Source organism: Microtus pennsylvanicus, chromosome 13 (assembly GCF_037038515.1).
Source record: "Microtus pennsylvanicus isolate mMicPen1 chromosome 13, mMicPen1.hap1, whole genome shotgun sequence".
NCBI lineage: Eukaryota > Metazoa > Chordata > Mammalia > Rodentia > Cricetidae > Microtus > Microtus pennsylvanicus.
The window spans coordinates 52,254,395-52,277,307 of record NC_134591.1 but is presented as its reverse complement, the minus strand read 5'-3'; the positions used below and the strand labels follow the sequence as shown (position 1 = coordinate 52,277,307).

Here is a 22,913-nt window from a genome sequence, read left to right as displayed (position 1 = left end):
AAACACACATATCCTCTATGCCTTGTAATCTGGAACAAGTGCCTTATCCAGGCGTTAGGTGCTCACTTATAACACACAGGTAAGAACACTTCCTTCAGTGAATTGTGATGTTGGGTGAAAGTTAGGGGAACTATGACAGGAACATACAAACTACTCAATAAATGTTACTTGATTTTGTTATTACAAAGGTTAGGAGATCACCTATATAGCTATGCTCTATCAGAGATAATTCTTTTTTAGTTGTGTGCGGACTCAGTGAACAGAGAACAAAGTTTTACCACGTTGTTTGCTCTCCAAATTGATATCAAACCCCCTCTGGGATTCTGCAAAACTACACAAGTACCGTTCTGCAGTCTTCACACTACACGCTATGGGAATTGGCTTAAGATTTAAAAACACACAAAGACAGACAGAGACAGACAGACAGACAGACAGACAGACAGACAGACAGGGATATCCTTGCAACAAGAGTGCCAAGAATGCTAACTTTATTGTGCTCAGGGGCAGCTTTATAGGGCTCTGGCCACGCTCCAGCTCTCGGATCGTTCAGTTGCAGGCTCACCAGAACCCACTCCCCTCTCATCAGGGTCTCATGCTCAAAGCAGTTGCAGGCTGCTCAGAGCAGGGGAAAACAAGCTGTGTACAAGAAATTCAGGGTCTGGGGTCCACAGTCCCCAAGAGGATTCTTCATATTATATTCCACTTGTGTTAGGGCAGGTGGTAGTAGCATAACAGGGAAGGGCTGGGGCTGAGCTGAGTCCTGCTGTGGCCTCAGTGTGGGCAACACAGTGCAGGTGGTGGTTCCCCCTTCACGATGATGCTAAGAAACAAGACAATTTCTTAACATAGGAGAGAGGCAGAGGCATACAGGACACCAGGAGTACTTTCATGGAGATTTGTGAATGAGAGAGAGGACATGGAGGAGACAGTTGTGTACAGAGGTTTAGTATCCACAGATCAAGCAGGTTAGGAATGATCTCTGCACCCTCCTAAAGGACAGGGCACAGGAGCTCTTAATTGGTCCAGATAGGACAAATGTGAAATTTTTGAAAAATTGCAGCAACAGTCCCAAAGAGAATGTGTAGATGCAGACAAAGGGCCAGCACTCTCTTTATTGCATATATCTGATATGTGTGTGTGTGTTTAGAAACTGGTGGAATCTTTCCTCAATTGTTCATTGAGGCAGGGTCTCACAGCTGACCAGGTGCCCAGTATTTCATCTAGTATTTCTAGCCTTATTCTGGAGAACTCCTGTCTCTGATGTCCCAGACCTGAAATGAGAGTGTGAGACCACATATGACATATCATGTGTTACATGTTGTTTCCAGGAGTTTTGTGAGATTCTTTAGATATTTATCATAGTCCTGAGGCAGGAGTGTCATCAGCCTCATTTGATAGATGAAGAAACTGAGGCATTGGGAGGTTCAGTACATTGAGAAGTGTGCACAGAAAGAGCAGTGTGCTCAGAGCCCACACCCCAGTATTTCTTTCCTAAAATAAAAAGTATTTTTATCTAATGTGTACAGGTTTGTTCTTACATACACATTTATGCACCATGTGTGTGCCTTGCCTGTGTGTGAGAGAGGATAGCATCAGATCCCCTGGAACTGGAGTCACACAGCCCTGAGGGATCTGGTCCCCTTCAAAAGGACCAACAGCATTCAGTGCTCTTAACCTTTGAGCCATCTCACCAGCATTTATCTCCCCTTGCTGCCTCTATAGCTGTCACATTTCAGGTGACACATAGATGAATGTGATTCTCTTACAGCCTCCACCATGTTGATGATTCCAGAGCAGAACCAAACTTGGGTTTCTGAGTTTATCCTGCTTGGCTTCTCCAGTGACCCCACGACCAACAGCATCCTCTTCATTGTGTTCCTTCTCATCTACCTGAGCTCAGTCATGGGCAATGGGCTCATCATCCTGCTGATCTGCCTGGACACACATCTGCACACTCCCATGTACTTCTTCCTCTGTATACTCGCCATGTTGGATATGGGCTATGTCACCACCACCATGCCCCAGATGTTGGTGCATCTTCTTGCTCACTCTAACACCATCTCCTTTGCTGGCTGCTGGATGCAGATGTATGTGTTTAGTGTTCTGGGTATAACAGAGGGAACCTTTTTTGTTGTCATGGCTTATGACAGATATGTGGCCATTTGCCACCCACTTCGTTATACTGTAATACTCAACTGGAAACTGTGCCTACAGCTGGCAGCTGGGTCTTGTGTCTGTGGCTTCCTCTCTGCTTTCATACATACCTTCTTTATTATGAATCTGCCATATTGTGGGCCCAACAAGGTCAACCACTATTTCTGTGAAGGTCCTACAGTGCGTAGCCTGGCTTGCATAGATACTCACAACATTGAGATGGTGAGTCAGATCTTGAATGTTCTTATGGGTCTTATTCCAATTTCCCTCATTGTGGCCTCATACATTCATATTGCCAAGGCAATTCTCAAGATCAAGTCCACCAAGGCACGTTGCAAGACTTTTTCTACCTGTGCCTCCCATCTGACTGTGGTCTCTTTCTTCTATGGTCCATCCTCTTATATCTACATGAGGCCCAATTCCAGCTACTCCCCTGAGCTAGACAAGCAGATCTCACTATTTTACAATGCCTTCACAGCCTTACTCAACCCCGTGGTCTATAGTCTGAGGAACAAAGACATCAAGAGGGCATTTCTGAAGGTGATTGGGCATAGTAAGGTGGACTGCTGAACCAGAATCTTGGAGAACCTAAAGTGCATCATTTTTTATTTAAGAACAGGACAGTTTCTTTATTGTATGTAGCTGACCAGTGCATTTGAATTAACATTGTATTTGGTAATTGGAATAAGTAACTGTGAAAGCAAGAAGGCTATCTTAATTACCAGGTTACTCAAAGGTAAAATACCAAAGACATCATTAATCTTACTAGGTCATAGTTGCAAAAATTCATACCTGGCTCATCTTTGTAGATGTAGGTTGGAAGTGACCTTCTTTCACCTCACATCGATCCTGAAGGAGAAACCTCATATCCAACAGGTAGCCCTAGAACAGAGGAAAAGGAGCAGTGAACAGTTTCAAAGTGACTCAACTTCTCAAAAGTGACCTGCTTTTCTGTACATACATTTCTTGGTCAAAGCCATTATCACGCTATTATGGAATATTATTTTAATTTGGTAAAAATGTGTTACATTTGTTTATGCTACATTTGTGTAAGATGTAAGGATTTGTGCTGCATCTATTTAATTATGTACTTATGTGTTGCATTTATTTCCTCTTGCCTGCCTAAGGCTTCTGATTGAGCTAATAAAAAGCTGAATGGCCAAAAGTTCAGTAGGAGAGGGATAGGGAAGACTGGCAGGCAAGAGGATTAGTGAGAGGAGAAATCTAAGAATGAGAGAAGAGAACAAAGAGAAAGAGAGGGACACACCAGGGGCCAGAAGACAGGCATCTGACAGACAACAGAAGCAGTGAAACTAAGATGTGTAAAAGAAAAGAAAAGTAAAAATCATCAAGGCAAAAGTTAGATAGGAGAAAACAGGTTAATTTAAGTTCAAAGAGCTAGCCTGAGATGAGCCTAAGCGAGGCTGAGCATTCAAAACTAATAATAAGTCTCCATGTCATAACTCAGGAGCTAGTTGATGACTCAAAAGAAAAAGCCTAGTAAATGTACAATTTCAATGTGAGGCCTGAATTTCTACATAGGGCCTCAGATAGCTGAAAAAGAGAAAACAAAAGGTCAGATGATAAGTACAAAATGCAAGCTAAGTAAAATAAATGAATAAACAAAAAAAAAACAAATAAATAAAAAGAAAGCCTCCCTCAGGGCATTCCATAGCTGGGTAGTTGAAAGCAGTTCTAATCAAACACACCTCCAATCTGGACCAGATAAACTCTCACAGATCAGAGGAGGGTACAGAGCCAGCCACAAAAGCCCCAGGAGATGACCCAGAGGTAGCTTAGCTGTTTTGTTTTGCTCATGCAGACAAGAAAAGGATAGAGATACAACCAACATAAAGCAAGTTTAGATGATTAAAAACAAAAAACCCTCTAAAAATGTTATGGTGTATTTAAAAATGTGTGTAGGCTTAAGAAAGGAAAGAAAAAGATATAGATATTTACTTAAAGTTCCTGTTGAATAGGTCTTTCACTTCTTTGGTTAGTGTTACCCCAAGATATTTTATGTTATTAGTGGTCATTATGAAATGTAATGTTTCTCTCATTTCCCTCTCAGCTTCTTTATCATTTGTATATAGGAGGGCTACTGATTTTTTTTGAGTTGATCTTATATCCTGCCACATCAATGAAGGTATTTATCAACTGTACAAGTTTCCTAGTAGAGTTTTTGGGGTCATTTATATATATAATTATATCATCTGCAAATGACAAAAGTTTGACTTCTTCCTTTCCAATTTAAATACCCTTGATCTTCTTTTGTTGTCTTATTGCTCTAATCAGAACTTCAAAAACTTTGTTGAAGAGATATGGAGATGAAGTCGACTTGATCATGGGGGATGATTTTTTTTTTGATGTATTCTTGGATTCTGTTTGCCAATATTTTATTGAGTATTTTTGCCTCCATGTTTATGAGTGACATTGGTCTTTAATTCTCCTTTTTGGTTGAGTCTTTCTATAGTTTTGGTATTAAGGTAACTGTAGCCTAAACTACACTAACTGCACTAAAACCATCTGGTCACCGGCTTTTTTGGTTCAGAGGTTTTGATGACAGCTTCTCTTTCCTTGTAGTTTATAGGTCTATTTAAATTGTTCACCTGGCCTTGATTTAATTTTGGAATATGGTAATTATCTAGAAAATTGTAACTGAGGCATAATGACAACAAGTTCAAGATAACATGCACAGAGCTTGATATCTTTGGACCGAAACTTTTCTTACTTGCATCTAAAAGGCAGGAGCTCCATGGAGAGTTTTCTCACTAACCTCTCATGGAGATGTCACTGCTGATTTCCATGTTACTATGTCATGGTTGACTCTGTTTGTCTTTGTGTATCAGCATTTTGCACATGCATTGCCATGTTGTGTGTTGGAAACCAAGCTGGGTATTCTGAAAGAGCAACAAATTCAAGTTTGCTCATAACCACCCTCCAGCACACATTGTTGTTGACTCTTCATTACCACCAGAATGTAATTTGGTAACTTTTGAAATAATTTTGTATTTCACCAGACAATATGCAAATCATGACATGAAGATGAATTATTAGTTATGAGAGCTTGACCTATAGCTCAGGCTTGCTTCTAACTAGCTCATAACTTAACCCATATCTATCTATCTATCTATCTATCTATCTATCTATCTATCTATCTATCTATCTATCTATCTATCTATCTATCTATCTATGTACTGCCACATGGCTCATACCTGCCACCTCTCCTCTTGCATATCTTGCTTGTTCTCCATTTCTCAACATCACTGCCCTTCTTTATTCCAGTGTCCTAAAAATCCTTCCTAGATACCGGTTGGACAGCTTTTTATTAAATGAATCCAAGTGACACATCTTCACAGTGTAAATGTGGTTGTTCCACAACAGATAACATGACAAGGCATTACACAGCCAATTAGGGAGGACTTTGATTTACTCCAAGATAGTTGAAGAAGGAAGAGGATTGTGACTCAAACATGGTCTCATGGAGTGGCAGGGCTCAGGGTTCCAGTAGTGAAAGAGGAATCAGAATGAGAACTTAAGTCCTTGACCTGTGTATCAGGTGACCAGGTTTTTACTCTTCTTCTCTAAGCTGCTTATTCCCCAATTAGTATAGAAAAGGAAACAGGTCAGCATTCCTCCACCTGTTGATTGTTTCCTCTTACTTTGCTCCCAGGGGTCTCCCTGGGTGCTCTTGTTAATAGCATCCTGGGATCATCTTTGTAGCCCTACTGAGAACAGAAATGGCCCTTTCCCAGTTCTCCTGGGGAGGTTCAGAGAGGAGGCAGGGTCATAAAACCTCAGCTTCTGGTCCCACTGGGAAGAGGTGAAGATGTCTGAGCTTGCCTTTGTTAAGCAGGATTTTATGGGTAAAGTCTTCAGGAGCTGGAGCTGGCCTGCTTTCAAAGGAAGTGAGAGATTCAGTCCCTCAAACCCTACACCTTGGAATTTTTCTGGAGATTGAGCTGCCTGGAATCCCAACTCCCTGAATTCAGTTGCTTTATGGAGCTTCTTCAAAAGAGCGACTCAGTGACACATTCCCTGGATTTACAAGTGGTAAGGTGGTCCCTGATGTTAGGCCAGTGGTTGTGGTTCAGGCATCTGTGGATCTAGAGATAATCATTAGTCAAGCCATCCTTCTACAGATCCTCTGTCCATATATCTCAAACTCCCCAGATCTCTCCCATCATTGCCTATTCTTCTTTATTCTTTTTCACGATAATATGTTTTTACTTCCCCTTTTTCCTTTATCTGTTTATTAATTTAACAAATATTTGCAGAGAGTTTGTCCATTTGAAATTGTGTTTAAAGACAAAAGCTATGGAGTTCTGAGCTCAAAATCTCAAGTGAAGCAGAAAGCCATATCCCTGAGAAAGCAATAATGGTTAATGTCTTTGAAGGAGCCTTCCTACACAAAGAGCCACAGCTTGATGTACTTTGTAGGCAGAGAAATCGTGACTGTGTTTTGGTGTTTCTTTTGGAAGGCGGTGTAAGTCTACTGTAGTATAGCTTGGCCTCAAACTCCCTATGTACTTGAGTATTTCCTTAGACTCCTCATCCCCAATCTTCCAGATGCTGACTTCCTAGGTTGGGGGACATTGTGTAGCATTTTCTGACTTGCAACTCAATCATGATGTGTTAGTTTGTGGTGTTGGGCTTACAGACTTGGGCTAGCAGGCCTGGTGGGACACCGTAAACAAAGTCAGAGACCACTGTGCTGAGAAGCCATAACAGGCTGTGGATGACTAAATGGTGTCCAATGCCATAGAAATCACACCTCAAACCCCCTTTCCTTGGATCCTGCTACAGTCAGTACAGCCCAGGGCCTCTCATATTTAGATCATATTTAGATGATCAAAGTATATTGCATGAAAACAGTTATTTAAATTAAGATAAGTAAGACTTATGGAGGGGAAAAATTCAGAGGCATAGGTGCATGGAGACACTGATGCAGAAATGTTGAGAGAGATGATGGGTTCCTGACCTGGGTGGAAAGGAAAGACAGCTGTGAGGGTTATGAGCAGTAGACTGGTCAGGAGAGGGGATGGGGACAGGGAAAGAGAAGACTGAGGATGTCTAGGAGTCTCTTTTATGTTTCTGCTCCCATCAGAGCAATTCCTGCCTTAACCATTGCCTTGCTGATTAGCATGAATGCTGACCTAGATCAGAATATTTTGAGCAGTGTTCAGAAATTTCCTTTACATGTCTTTCCTTGAACATAAGTTTATATGTGCCTATGTATTTACATATTGTTTCAGAAATATAGTTGATAATTTTATTGCTTGACAAAGCATTAAATATATACAATGTTAGGAAACACAGTCCGGTACACACTACTCTTCAATTGGATCCATTTACTCTTGTCCATATTAGATAATTGTTATTGTAGCCATGCCGGTAAGCGAGTGGTGAAGAGAAGGGAGGGCATTGCTGCTGTGCTGTTCTCCTGCAACTCCCAGATGAGCAAGGGTGCTGAGAAACTTAGCCTCATCGGTGCTCACCAGACAACTCTCGTGTGACCTTTAAATATTATTAACTACTCCATTGTAGTATCAGTTTTTATGTTTCTGTTTTTTTCTGAGTCGTTTTATAAATCTTTTGAGTACTTCTTTTTCCTGTTGTTCTATCTTAAAGTTGTTTTTCCCTGCATGGAGAGTGGTGTTTTAAAGATTTCTTACCTTTGTTTGCCCTAAGAGGATAAATATATTTATCAAACTTGATGTTAAAAATTGGCTTTTCCACCTCTACATTTTTAAGGAATTAAAAAAAAAGCTGGTTGAGTAGACTATAGTGAAACAGACAAATAGCTTTTTATCAGCGCCTTAAAACTATGTAGACATGCAGTAAGGCAAAAAATATTAGCCCAATTATACAAGCCAAAGAACAAATAAAATTAAATTGGTTTTTGAGAAAAAAAATGGGTTACAGCCATCTGGTGGTGCTGTAGTTCTATATTCCCAACACTCAGGAAGCAGAGGTGGGCAGATTTGCTGAGTTTGAGGCCAGCCTGGTCTATAAAGTGAGTTCCAGAACAGCTGGAGCTCTTAAACAGAGCAACCCTGTCTCAAAGAACCAAAGTTTTAAACAAATTTGGTTGCTATAGGTTTACCACTCAAAGCTAGAGTACACCTGAAATTGATTGCATGCAGAGGGAGGTAAGAATAAAAATGACGAAGAAATAACTTATCTTCTCCTATAGCCTCATGATTCACTAGCTTTCCCCAGGAAGACTACAGTGTCTCCAGTGCACTGCACACATGACCTGTTATTACTCATAGGACTACATGTGTGAGGGTCTGTGTCTGAATGATGTTTGTTCTGTCTTCTTCATCTGTTTTTTGACTCTCTTTCTTGCATGTGCCTGTGGTGTGTGTGTTTTTGGGGGTGGCTGAATACAGACTGACATGGGATCCTTCCTCCACTGATATCACCTTAGTCACTGAGGTAGGTTCTTTCAGGTGAACCCAGTGTCCATCATTTCTTCTATGTAGCTAGCACTCTTTTTCCTGGGATCCCCTGTCTCTTATTTCCCAGACCTGGAATGAGAGTGTGAGATTGCATATGACATATCATGTGTTACATGTTGTTTCCAGGAGTTCTGTGAGATTCTTTAGATATTTATTATAACCCTGAGGCATGAGTGTCATCAGCCTCATTTGATAGATGAAGAGACTGAGGCATTGGGAGGTTCAGTAACTTGAGAAGAGTGCACAGAAGCTGAGAGTATGCCCAGAACCCACAGCCCAGTCTTTCTTTTCTTAATTAAAAAGAATTTTTATTTTATGTGTATAGGTTTGTGCCTACATACATGTTGTGTAGCATGTGTATGTCTTGCCTGTGTGAGAGAGAGGATAGAATCAGATCCCCTGGAACTGGAGTCACACAGCCCTGAGGGATCTGGTCCCCTTCAAAAGGACCAACAGCAGTCAGTCCTCTTAACCTTTGAGCCATCTCACCAGCATTTATCTCCCCTTGCTGCCTCTATAGCTGGCATGTGTCAGGTGACACAGAGATGAATGTGATTCTCTTATAGGCCCTACCATGTGGATGATTCCAGAGCAGAACCAAACTTGGGTTTCTGAGTTTATCCTGCTTGGCTTCTCCAGTGACCCCAAAACCAACAGCATCCTCTTCATTGTGTTCCTTCTCATCTACCTGAGCTCAGTCATGGGCAATGGACTCATCATCCTGCTGATCTGCCTGGACTCACATCTGCACACTCCCATGTACTTCTTCCTCTGTATACTCGCCATGTTGGATATGGGCTATGTCAGCACCACCATGCCCCAGATGTTGGTGCATCTTCTTGCTCACTCTCAGACCATCTCCTTTGCTTGCTGCTGGCTGCAGATGTATGTGTTTAGTGCTCTGGGTATAACAGAGGGAACCTTTTTTGTTGTCATGGCTTATGACAGATATGTGGCCATTTGTCACCCACTACGCTATACTGTAATCCTCAACTGGGGAGTGTGCATATGGTTGACAGCTGGGTCTTGTGTCTTTGGTTTCCTGTCTTCTTCATTGCATACTTTCTTCATTATGCATCTTCCATATTGTGGGCCCAACAAAGTCAACCACTACTTTTGTGAAGGCCCTGCAGTGCGTAGCCTAGCTTGCATGGATACCCACATCATTGAGATGGTAGACCAGATCTTGATTGTTGTTATGGGTTTTATTCCAATTTTCCTCATTGTTGCTTCCTACGTTCATATTGCCAAGGCAATTCTCAAGATCAAGTCCACCCAGGGACGATGCAAGGCTTTCTCTACCTGTGCCTCCCACCTGACTGTGGTCTCATTCTTCTATGGTCCATCCTCTTATATCTACATGAGGACCAATTCCAGCTACTCCCCTGAGCTAGACAAGCAGATCTCACTATTTTACAATGCCTTCACAGTCTTGCTCAACCCTGTGGTCTACAGTTTGAGGAACAAAGACATCAAAAGGGCATTTCTCAAGGTGATTGGGCATAGTAAGGTGGACTGCTGAACCTGAGTGGATCATTCTCTATTTAAGAACAGGACAGTTTCTTTATTATATGTAGCTGACCAGTGCATTTGAACCAACATTGTATTTGGTAAGTGGAATAAACCACTTTGAAACCAAGGTGGGTGTCCTGATTGACAGGTTACTCTAAGGTAAAATACAAAACATATCAGAAATCTTACTGGGTCATAGCTGCAAAAATTCATCTCTGGTTCATCTTTGTAGGTGTAGGTCAAAAATAACCTTATTTCATCTCACATCCATCCTGAAGGAGAAACGTTATATCCAACACGTAGTCCTAGAACAGAGGAAAAGGAACAGTGAACAATTTCAAAATGACTCAACTTCTCAAAAGTGACTTGCCTCCCTGTACACACCTTTTTTTGGTCAAAGCCATTATCCCAGTATTATGGAATATTATTTTAATTTGGTAAAAATGTGTTACATTTGTTCAAGATGTAAGGATTTGTGCTTCTTTGTGCTGCATTTATTTAATTATGTACAGATGTCTTGCATTTGTTTCCCCTTGCCTGCCTAAGGCTCCTGATTGAGCTAATAAAAAGCTGAATGGCCAAAAGTTCAGTAGGAGAGGGATAGGGAAGACTGGCAGGCAAGAGGATTAGTGAGAGGAGAAATCTAAGAATGAGAGAAGAGAACAAAGAGAAAGAGAGGGACACACCAGGGGCCAGAAGACAGGCATCTGACAGACAAGAGAAGCAGTGAAACTAAGATATGTAAAAGAAAAGAAAAGTAAAAATCATCAAGGCAAAACAACAGAAAACAGTCCTAAGAACACAGTGCCCACATTTCTAAGAGATGGGGTGGGTCTTTTTTGTTATTTAATGAGTTTCAGATGTTTGTTATCATTCAGAGGGGTATATAAGATTATAGGATAAAAAGACAACCATTAACTGAAAATATATTACATTGGTATGGATTTTAGCATATTGATATCAATTTAAAGTTATTTTTGTATGCATACTTTATGTATGTTTCTACTCCTCTTTGTGGTATTGTAACTGTGCAGCCCATTTAAATACATAATATGTAACTAAGAAATGCAGGTTAGTAGTTAGTCATCTATAATAATCACATGTGTAGTTATATCAGGTCTGTTTTCAATATTATACAGAGATTTGTTTTAGATAGATAGATGGTCTTCAAACACTTCAATGACTTAGAAAATATGGCATTTAAAATGTTTTGTTAACAAAGGACTTTTCATGAAAGTGAAACGCATCTGCTCCTGGTAATACCAATTTATATCAGAGAAGAAGATGGGCATTGAAGAAACTCCATATGGTGTTTGCTTTCCTTGTGGCAAAGTTAGCCACTGGACATAGAAACTTGCTCTTGGACAGAGACCCACATTGGAGCACAGGACTGAAATCTCAAGGTCCAAATCAGGAGCAGAAGGAGAGAGAGCACGAGCAAGGAACTCAGGACCGCGAGGGGTACACCCACACACTGAGACAATGGGGATGTTCTACTAGGAACTCACCAAGACCAGCTGGCCTGGGTCTGGAAAAGCCTGGGATAAAACCGGACTCTCTGAACATAGCGGACAATGAGGACTACTGAGAACTCAAGAACAATGGCAATGGGTTTCTGATCCTACTGCACGCACTGGCTTTGTGGGAGCCTAGGCAGTTTGGATGCTCACCTTACTAGACCTGGATGGAGGTGGGGGTTCCTTGGACTTCCCACAGGACAGGGAACCCTGATTGCTTTTCAGGCTGAGGGGGGAGACTTAATTGGGGGAGGGGGAGGGAAATGGGAGGCGGTGGCGGGGAAGAGACAGAAATCTTTAATAAATAAATAAATTTTTAAAAAAAGAAAGGAAAAAAAGAAACTTGCTCTTGTCTTGACTGCTGACAGTATGCTGTATAAACTGGATAAGCAGAATACATGGGAAAAAGACTGTCAGACTTTGCAAAAACAAGGGAGGGGAGGAACAATGCTTCAAAATTTCTGCTTTATATAAAAGTCTGCCAGACACTCTTCAGAGTACATAGGAAAATGACAGCTGAGCTTTGCTAATGCTAGGTAGGACAATCCTTCAAAATTCTTGCTTCATAGCAGATTCTGTCAGATATTCTAAGCCTGTGGGCTGAATATTGTTTTCCCAATTTTGCAGAGGAATCTGGAGTGACTATCCAAGCAGCCTGATATTGATGTCACTTTTGAAGTGCTTTGCACTGCACTTCCTGTTTCCTCAGGTAATGTTATATCATTCTAGGGCCATTGATGGAGTTGAGGACTATATATTTAGAGATGCAGCTTTCCTTAGTTATGACAGAAGGTCAGTTAGGTATAAACCTTTTGACTCACCAAGATAGGATTAATAGTGGAGTACTTTCTCTGAATTTCCCAAATACAAAAGGACTGGATACTTTATGTAATTCTTATTTGACAACTGTTCATATTGTATAAGTCTTACTATGTTAAAGTCAAAACCTTTCTTTTTATTTTAACAAAAGGAGAAAATGTTGTGAAGTATTATTTTAACAGGGTACAGATATATTACAGTTGTTTATGCTGTAGAATATTATTTTACCTGTGTAAAGGTGTGTTACATTGGTTTATGCTGCATTTGTTAAATGATATAAGGATGTGTTATACTTGTTTGTCCTGCATTTTTTTAAGTATGTAAAGATGTGGTGCATTTGTTTTACCTTGCTTGCCTAAGGCACCTGATTGGTCTAATAAGAAGTTGAATGGCCAGTTGAAAGTTGAAAGGCAAGGCAGGACAGGAATAGACAAGTTGGCAGGTAAGGTTGGCAGGAGCTGGTTACTAGCCCAAAAGAAAAGCCTCATATGGTATGGTCTAGCTTGAAAACAGGAGATGGAAAGGTTTTGTCTAGAGAGAAATAATATAGTTTCTGTAGTATGGTCTGATATGGTGGTTCCTCTCCTTCAAAGGCAGCAAATAATGTGTATCATGTAACCTGGTATAGTTCCTAGAAAACAACGGCATACCTATAAACCACCATAAATCATGCTAACTGTGGATAGTATGACACCATAGACAGCAGAAAGCTGTTGGAAGGAAGGCTGCTTGTTTGTTCCTGCTGCCCAGACCTGAAATAATCATATAGAAACTATATTATTTGAATCACTGCTTGACCCATTAGCTCTAGTTTCTTATTGGCTAACTCTTACATATTAATTTAACCCATCTCCATTCATCTGTGCATAACCATGAGGTTGTGGCTTACCAGCAAAGTTTCAGCACATCTGTCTCTGGTTGTGGCTTCATGGCTTCTCCCTGATTCTGCCCTTCTTTCTCCCAGCACACAGCCTAGCTTTCCCTGCCTACCTAAGTTCTGCCTTGCTATAGGTCTAGAGCAGTTTCTTTATTCATTAACAGTAATCACAGCACACAGAGGAGACTTGCACATCAGAAGCTGAGGCAATATATGCTACGTAGCACACAACATGTGTTTCAGGGCAGAAGTTAGCTGATAGTTTGTGGAACAGAGCCAATATAACTCAGAGAACAAACTTTGCACGTAAATTCAGTGTGGTCTATAGGGAACCATGATGACCTCTTCTGTCAAGCGATACAATATTGGAAGTGAAGGGAGCTGGGGTCTCATCAGAACCTTCCAACATATGATTGAATTTCTGGTAGCAGGCAAGGGCACATCCCACTGTTGGCTGCCGACTCCTGGCTCCCTTTCTACCCTTAGATGGTGGTGGTATGGATTGCCTCTCATCTTCAGAGTAGCTCTTACCTGATCAATCAGCAGATTCCTCTCTGATTCAATGCCTGAACTATTCTTTCCTAAGTAAGCTTCAGACTCCAGTTTTATTCTGTGGTCACATATTTTTGATTGATGTTTGTGCTTTATTTGCAGTTAATACTCACTACAGTTGTTTACATATATATTTTTTTGAGAATTCTCACATCCTGGGCTAACCTGAAACCTTCCACATTTCTGAAGACAACCTTAAAGTTTTGATCTTCCTCCCTCTACCTACCAGTACTGGGACTGTAATTTGGGCCTCTCTGACTTTGGGAGTTTTTGTTTCTTTAATAATGTGCTTTGTATTTTAAAAGTTTTTACTTAAGTAAAACACAATTAATACATTGGTTTTGTTTTTATTTTAGAAAGATTCACACTATGTATCCCTGTTGTTCAGGAACTCACTATATAATCTAGCTGGCTTTAAACTGACAGAGATTCTCCAGCCTCTGTTTTAGGAATGCTGGGATTAAAGGAATATTCCACTCCACCTGGCCAAGTGCTTTCATCTCTTGTCATTTTGCAGAAGATCTAAAAAATTGTTTCTTTATCCAATGTCATGAAAATTTATTTCTGTTATTTGTTTTTAAAGTTTCTTTTAGGTTTCAGTCTTCTCTGAATTAATTTTGTGTGTGATATGTGATTACGGCCCAATTAATTCTTTTTTATGTGGATATCCATGTGTCTCCTCCACATTTTTGGAAAATACTATTCTTTCCCCACTGAATATTCTTTACATACCAACCTAAAATAGACAATCAATACATTTTAGTGCTTGTGCCTGGAGTGTCAATCCCTATGACTTACATTATAAAGTTAAGACAACCCTAAAATATCTAGGAGATTTAAGTTAGCAGTTTTTTCTATAATCCAATGTCTCTCAGAAGTTGTTGTTTTTTTGTTAATTGGCATCTAAAATATCCAAAGTAACATCATACAGGATCCAGAAGCCCTGCGTATTTTCCATTCTTCCATGGCTTATTCTTTCTACACTATTTTACCTTTTTTAAAAAGACTTTATTATTATATCTGTTTGTTTGTTTGTTTGTTTTGGTCTTTTAAGACAGGGTTTCTCTATGGTGCTTTGTAGCCTGTTTTGGAACTAACTCTTGTAAACCAGGCTGGCTTCGAACTCATAGAGATCAGCCTGCTTCTCCCTCTCAAGAGCTGGAATTAAAGGTGTGTGCCACCCATTGCCTTGTTAAGACTTTATTTTTTTTATACCATTATTTTCAATATAACAAGGCTAACTGTTTGGGCGAGAATCTTTTCTTGCCCTGACTGCTTACTGTATGTTGACCAATTGGACTAGTAAGTCATTAAAGAACTCTGCCAAGGCAAGGTAGGGCAGTTATTCCAAAGTTCCTGCTTCACAGAAAAGTCTGTAAGATATCCTAGGCTCAGAGGACAAAGAGGGATGTCCCAACATTGTAGAGGATCGATGGGTGACTGTCCAAGCAGCTCTCTCTCGCAGTCATTTTTATTGTTTTGGCAGTTGCTTGCTCTGTACTTCCTATTTACTCAGGTAATATTATGTCCTCAGGTCTCTGATGAGACTGAAGAATTTTAGATAGTTATAATTCTCCAGTCTTCTTTGTTATCAAATTCAGAAAAAAAACTTACATAAATGGTGTGGGAGAATTGTCTGTATTCTGTCAATCATGTTTTAAATAAACGCTGATTGGCTAGGCAGGAAGTATAGGTGGGAAAACCAGACAGGAAGTAGAAATGATGTAATGAGAACAGTAGAATTCTGGGAAGGAGGGGGTTGATTCCTCCCACACTCCTGCCCAGACCACAGAAGCAGCAGGATGTGATCTGCCCCACTGAAAAAAGGTACTGAGCCACATGGCTAACATAGATCAGAAAAATGGGTTAATCAAGATGTGAGAGTTAGCCAATAAGAGGCTAGAGTTAATGGGCCAGTAAGCTTATAATTTATGGAGATCTCTGTGTGATTTTTCTGGGGGGGCTAAACAGTTGTGGGGTACTGGGCGAGACAAAAACCCCAACAACAAGCAGGCCCCCTCCATGTACAAGCAGGCCTGGCCATTCATGTTACACATAAAGACTTACATCTCATAGCCTTATAAACTTAAATAAAATTAAAAGTAGTTTCTTAAAATCATCCAGTTTTTTTTATTTAAACTTTTTGTAAAACTCCAAAATTTCTTTTCAAAAAAGTTTAACATCTCTCAAAATAAAGACTTTTTTAATTTCAAGAGTAAAGACAAAGGGCACAATCATAACCTGCACAAGGCAAAAGCAAGCTGTAGACAATTCCATGTCAATCAAACATTAACATCCGGATGGCTTTTATGCTACAAAATTTGGGGGGGGGCAGCAAGTTATGATTTTGTATATGAACACATGAAGGCACAGCTTTAATGCCTCATTAAATAAGCATTGTTTTTAAATCCCATCTTTCATATCCTTGTTTTTAAGACAGGAAAGGAATTATCATACAACAATCCTATCCCAATTCAAAAGCATCTTTGGAGACCTGTTGTCTCCTTGGTAGGCCCATACCACATGGTTGCCCTTAATCAAGATGGCAGAGAATCCATAGGATATCCTTCTGCTGCAAACCTAGCAAAGATGGCTGCCATCTACATGGCTGCCTAAGGCAGCATGCAGCATGTTGCCTCTATTCCCAGATATAATCATGCCATGTGGTTCCTTTAAGATTAACTACACACAGGCTTCTCTCAACCCTGTGTTAAGAGTTTTAATTTTTAACCATATCCAATAAATGTATAAGCCAATAATATTTTTAGATGTTCTGGGGTTTTTTTTCCTGTCACACTTTTTGACCCTAAAAATAGAGACTTTAAAAGCATGCCTGGGTCTGCAAAAGGCTGAGTCATAACCAGTTTCCATAGACAGCCTTTCAATAACAGAACGGCATATACAACATTAAAATTATATCTAGCAAGATGACATTCGAATCTCTGTTACATGAGATCCAATGGCCAGAAATCACAGAGATAATTTCTACGTTCTAGCAATTAGCAGCCAAAGAAACAGCACAGTGGGCTTACTCAACAAGAATATTTAGAAACCAACCTGCAGTGGCCAAATTCATACATTCAAAACAGATGGACAAATCTTTCCTCAGCTCCTCCAATGCCGTAATTTCAGAGTGAGGGTGCCTTTGACGCTTCCCCTGAATCCAATTCCCATAGGCACAGTGGTACTGAGGTAGAGCTGGCCCTTGGCTTCCCTGTAGAGACCCTGGGTTTTTCAAAGCTACCCACCAGCCCCAAACATTGCATTCTGCACCTGAAACACTGCCATTGAATTCCATGCCCCCCAAACTCTGCCATTTTAGGAGTGACCTTTGGAACAATATATCAGTCCTGTCATTTGTCTATCCAATCTCCCTGAGTCAGAATACATAACAACAGGTTCACCACAAGACAAGACAAGGAGTCAGAGTGACAGCAGAAAACATAATGACAAAACATAGAGACAAATGGCAACAGAGAGCATGAGACAATGACTTTTAGCAACTGATGCCCTCTGCTTCAGACAACCACCAATTTGACCAAGAGAAAGTCTCCTTGTATTCTTACACAACCCATGTGCTGGGAATCCATCAGAGATTGAAACTTTCTGAGTTCCTTGACTCCCAAATCCATGCTGGATATATCAAATTCTTCAGGTTAGCCTACAGTGACTTGGAATGCCCCTTTCATTTCTCAGCTCTGTTGGGAAATCCTGCTGACCAACACCCATTTGCTGGGCCTCTCTGTTATGTTCCAGACGTTTAGCCCACAATCTTACCAAGGGTTCCTCAGGACTCCAAGGTCAGGAGAGACAACTTGGTGGCTCTGTCTGAATGTTCAATTAACCAGAAGTTACCAATGGGTCGTGGGGCATATCCTCAACAGATCTTACATGTTCCCAAATATGGTAACCCATAACCAGAACACAGAAACCAGGCATAGGAAAGTAGGATTGGAAACTAGCTAAAAAAGGCATCCATAATGTACCAAAAAGGATTCTTCCACAAAAAAAAAACCTTGTTATCAATTTTTTCCAGCATAACTGTTCAAGAGTTGGGTATTTCCTGGAGGCAGAATAAAGAGCCTAGCTCCAGAATGTGGAGTAGAATGGTCTTTATTAGCTTAACAAAGTCTCCAAATGTTAATCCTGAGATCAACAAGAGAAAACCCAGTTGCACAATTTTGAACCAAATTTGAAGCAACCTTTAATTAAAGGTCCTAACCAAGATGAACTTTGGTCAGGATCAATCTCTGGAATTCCTAGTGAGTGGCCCTGAGACACCTTTTGGAGGGGCTTTTAAGGACAAAATTATACAGCCACTGTATTTTCCCAAGTGACTTTTTGATATTTTGCAAAACTACAACTTTCTGCATTCCAGGAAATTAATTGGTGTTTGAACAAGTGGGGCTAACAGGTTAACCTGGGTCTTATAATACTTAGCAAAAAGCCAATTACATTCCTTTTCATGAGGATATCCATGTGTCTCATTCATATTTTAGGTAAATATTAGCAAATTATCTTCATGTCCTTATCTAAAATCTTTAGTCAATACAGTTTAGTGGTAGTGTCTGGAGTGACAATTCTGCTCTACTAAATACTGTGTCAATCTGAGGCTGGTGTCATTTTTTTGGCATGGTATGGTTTGGGGATGGTTTCAAAAAGGAAAATATGAGTTCTTGCATTTTGTCCTTTTACAAGATTGTTTGACTTTGTCTTAGTCACTGGTTTATTGCTCAGAGGAGACATCATGGCCACAGCAACTCTTTGAAAGGAAAGAGTGTGATTGGGGGCTTGTTTAAAGTGTCAAAAGGCTAGTCCATTATCATCATGGCAAGGGCATGGCAGAATTCATGGCAAAGGAACATTAGTTGAGAGCTACATCCTGATGCACAGGCAAAGAGATACTGGACTTGGCATGGACTTTGGAAACTTCAAAGACCGCCCCCAGTGGCACTCTTCCTCCAACAAGGCCACACTTCCTAATCCTTCTAATCCTTCCAAAGAGTTCCACCCCTTGGTGACTAAGCATTCAAGTATGTAAGTCTATGGGTTTATTCTTTTTTTTTTTTTACTTGTATTCCATACTTTATTCTATTTGCTTCAAACATGTGTCCATTATCTGTGGAGATTAAGATAAACAAGACCTCTTGGACAAATTCTGTGGTTTATTAAAGTGATTAACTATTGTCAACTGTGAGATTCATTTTTTTATTAAAAATTTTTTTATTAAAAATTTCTGCCTCCTCCCTGCCTCCCTTTTCCCTCCCCCTCCCCCCACTCCCCTCCCCCTTCCTCTCCAGCCCAAAGAGCAGTCAGGGTTCCCTGCCCTGTGGGCAGTCCAAGGTCCTCCCCCCTCCATCCAGGTCTAGGAAGGTGAGTATCCAAACCGGCTAGGCTCCCACAAAACCAGTACATGCAGTAGGGTCAAAACTCAGTGTCATTGTCCTTGGCTTCTCAGCAGCCCTCATTGTCCACCATATTCAGAGAGTCCGGTTTTATCCCATGCATTTTCAGTCCCAGTCCAGCTGGCCTTGGTGATCTCCCAATAGATCAGCCCCACCATCTCAGTGGGTGGGTGCCCCCCTCGCGGTCTTGACTTCCTTGCTCATGTTCTCCCTCCTTCTGTTCCTCATTTGGACTATGGGTTCATTCTTATTCAAAATAACACAAGCCTCTTCTAAGTCCCTTGCACTTCCCATAGAACTTTAGGATCCATTTGGCAAATTCAAAGAATGGCTGCCAGAAATATGACAGAAGTACACTGAGTCTGTGCATGTGCTTACGTTGTACTGACATGTTATTATTATACATTTTTGATATATGAGCCACATATCTTCAAACTACCATGTGAACTCAGTGCCCGTATATATTTAAATGAATATATATTCTATGTGTAATAGAATATATATGTGGACATATACATGTACATATGCACATGTATATATACTATACGTGCACATTAATAGACTATGAAAATATGTGTGCATATATACTATGTATATATGTACATAGATATATACCCTGTGTATATATAAATATATATATATAATTTTATTTTGAAGGATAAAAATGCTTTTGTGTCCTTACCAGTGCCCAAAATGAACTGGGTGCCAAAGTACTGGGTCATAAAACTAGCATCGACAATTGTCGGTTGGCACACACAGATATCTCTAGCAGTTCATGAAGGCACAAGTAGGTTACATGAGGAAGTGGTCCCAATGGTCTACTCCAGATGCATCCCTTCAGAAGTCTGAGCCTCTGGTCCCCAGGGGTAGTTCCCTAGGGATGATTTAGAAAGACGAGAAAATACATGCTGATTTTACACATGGTTCTGTGTGACATGCGTGTCTGACGTGATAGTAGCTATCAGAGCACTTTTTCCTGTTTTAGGATGTGTCTGACACCAGTGATGAGAAGAAACCCTTCCAGGAGGCAGAACACCATCCATGACATTTGGTTTAGAAGGAGAAATGTCTCCCAGGAAAGAGTTTATGATGATGAGTGCATTGTGGCACATGGCAGCTTACAGGGTCATTAACATCCATGGACTATAATAGCAAAATTGGATAGAATGGTGTGGACAGATCTGTGGGTAGCCTTCTTAGAGATGGATAAGAGTGTTAAGATGTTTCTGTCTCATGTGGATCCCCATCAAAGGTGTCCTCAAGAGGAAAGGGTGTGAAGAATTAAGTGGATGGAATGGCATTCTGTGCAGACACCTGTCTATCCATTTCCCTATTCATCCTCTCGCTGTTTATCATGGTCATCTTCACTTCCTTCTCCAGATACAAAACCAGAAAACTTTTGAAATACTCATCTCACCAAATGAGCCCATTCTCACATGGTCCATTAATGAGGCATTGTCATCTGGGGATCAATTAAGGAGTCCCTGCTTGTGAGAGCTGTGGGTCTGCTGGCTTCTCCTTTCTCCAAGCTCACTATCTTCTTTAGGCCTTTGGGTCCTTCTCTAGAGTTTGACTTTTCTTCATGCTGACCTCTGGGGTGATGCCATGACCCCTGTGCAGTAGGCTCATCTCTGAGTAGCAGAAGCATTTTGGTTAGAGCAGAGGTAGAGCCATTAGCTTGAACCCTCACATTAAGCATATGAGAGGCACGGCAGATTTAGCCTCACCCAAGAGGCAAGTGGCCAAGTCCTGGAGTTGGTTCTACTATTCACAAGTTGTCAAATTGCTCATGTCTCTGTGTCACTACTCATTTATCTGTGCACATGCCACTGGACAGCAGTTGAGATTACATGCCATTATACAGTGTTTAACCAGCAAAGACACCACACTACATAAATGATGGAGCACAGAGCACAGGAAAATGGAGTTGCTCATCAGGATGTGCAGAGTTCAGAGATTTCATTGCCTTCATTTCCTTAATGCATTAAGGAGCAGCTCACAGAAATTCTAACCTCTTATCGTTCCATCAGTCTAACCAGGAAGACTTTATCATCCAGTTTTCTCCTTCTGAATCCTTAGGAAACCTAGACATAGACAGAAGGCAGCAATACAAGGTCAGAGACCACTGACCAGTACTCATTGTAGGGGCTGACATCATCACATTTACTTTCTAATCAGTCAAGAAGGGAAGAGGTGACTATTGGAATTCAACAGAAGATGCAGCTGAAGCAGAATAAAGGCAAGTTCAAGGGAACATGCTCAGAGCTTGATATATTTGGACCCGAATTCTTATTTGCATCCAAGAGATAAGACTCTCAGAGACTTTTCTCATTCCACTGTCATGAACTTTGATTGCACCAAGGTAGTTGAGGAAGGAACAGGACTGTGACTCAAACACGATCTCATTGGCTGTCAGGGCTCAGGTTTGAACAGTAAAAGAGGAATCAGATGGAGAATGTAAGTCCCTGACCTGTGTATCAGGTAACCACATTCCAGCTCTTCTTCCCTAAATTGATCTTATTCTCCAGTTCGTCTAGAAAAGGAAATAGGTCACCACTCCTTCTCCAGTCCGTTGTTTCTTCATGCTCTGCTCCCAAGGGTCTCAGTTTAGTGCTTTTGTTGACAGCCTCCAGGAATTATCTTTACATCCCTACTGGGAATAGAAATGGCTCTTTTCCTGTTCTACTGGGGAGACTCGGAGAGGAGGCAGGGTCATAAAACCTCAGCATCTGATCCCACTGGGAAGAAGTGAAGATGACTGAGTTTGCCTTTGTTAAGCAGGATATTATGAGTAAATTTTCAAGAGCCAGATCTGGCCTACTTGGAGAGGAAGTGAGAGATTTAGTCCCCCATACTCTATAGCACCTTGGAATTTTTCAGAAAATTGAGCTCCCTGGTATCCCAACTCTCTGAAGTAACTGGCTTTATGGGACTTCCTCATAAGAGCCACTCAGTGACACAGTCCTCGGATTTACAAATGGTAAGATGCTCACTGGTGTTTGGCCTGTGGGTGGGGTTTAGGCATCTGTGGGTCTAGGGATAATAATTAGTCAAACCATCCATCTCCAGGTCCTCTGTGCATACACATCTCAAACTCCCCAGATGTCTCCCATCATTGCCTGCTCTTTTTTCTTCTTTTCTCACTGTTATGCCTTTACTTCCCTTTTTTCTCTGTTTATAAGTTCAATAGATATTTACAGTGAGTTTGTCAGTTTCAAATTGTGTTTAAAATAACAACTATAGAGTCCTGAGCTCAAAATCTCAAGTGAAGCAGAAAACCATATCCATTACAGAGTAGTGGTGGTCAATGTCTTTGAAGAAGCCTTCCCACATACAGAGTCACAGCTTGATTAACTAACTTTGTGGGCAGAGAAATCATGATTTTATTTTGGTTTTACATTTGGGATGGGGTGTGAGTCTGTTGTACCCTAGCTTGGCATCACACTCAAATATAGTTGAGTATTTCCTTGAACTTTTCATTTTAAACCTTCCAGATGCTGGTTTCCCAGGTTGGGGCTGCACTGTGTAGCTTTTTCTGGCTTGGAACTCAATTCTAATGTTTAGTGATGCAGTCCTGGTGTGTCACTGTAAGCAAAGTCAGTAAACAATGGGC

General features: G+C 40.8%; 2 protein-coding genes across 2 annotated transcripts; both read left to right on the top strand.

Annotated features, from left to right (window-relative positions):
- The first annotated feature begins 1,776 nt into the window (after positions 1-1,776).
- LOC142833773 (olfactory receptor 2A12-like) lies at positions 1,777-2,724 on the top strand. Its single transcript, XM_075945503.1, has one exon. The coding sequence runs from the start codon at positions 1,777-1,779 to the stop codon at positions 2,722-2,724; it is 948 nt and encodes a 315-aa protein (XP_075801618.1).
- Positions 2,725-9,192: 6,468 nt separating this feature from the next.
- LOC142833801 (olfactory receptor 2A12-like) lies at positions 9,193-10,140 on the top strand. Its single transcript, XM_075945578.1, has one exon. It carries the CDS (start codon positions 9,193-9,195, stop codon positions 10,138-10,140), a length of 948 nt encoding a protein of 315 aa, XP_075801693.1.
- The last annotated feature ends 12,773 nt before the right edge of the window (positions 10,141-22,913 follow it).

What these genes read in the sequence shown, in the direction of transcription:
- LOC142833773 (XM_075945503.1), top strand. Translation starts at nt 1,777, where the DNA reads ATGTTGATGATTCCAGAGCAGAACCAAACTTGGGTTTCTGAGTTTATC.
- LOC142833801 (XM_075945578.1), top strand. Translation starts at nt 9,193, where the DNA reads ATGTGGATGATTCCAGAGCAGAACCAAACTTGGGTTTCTGAGTTTATC.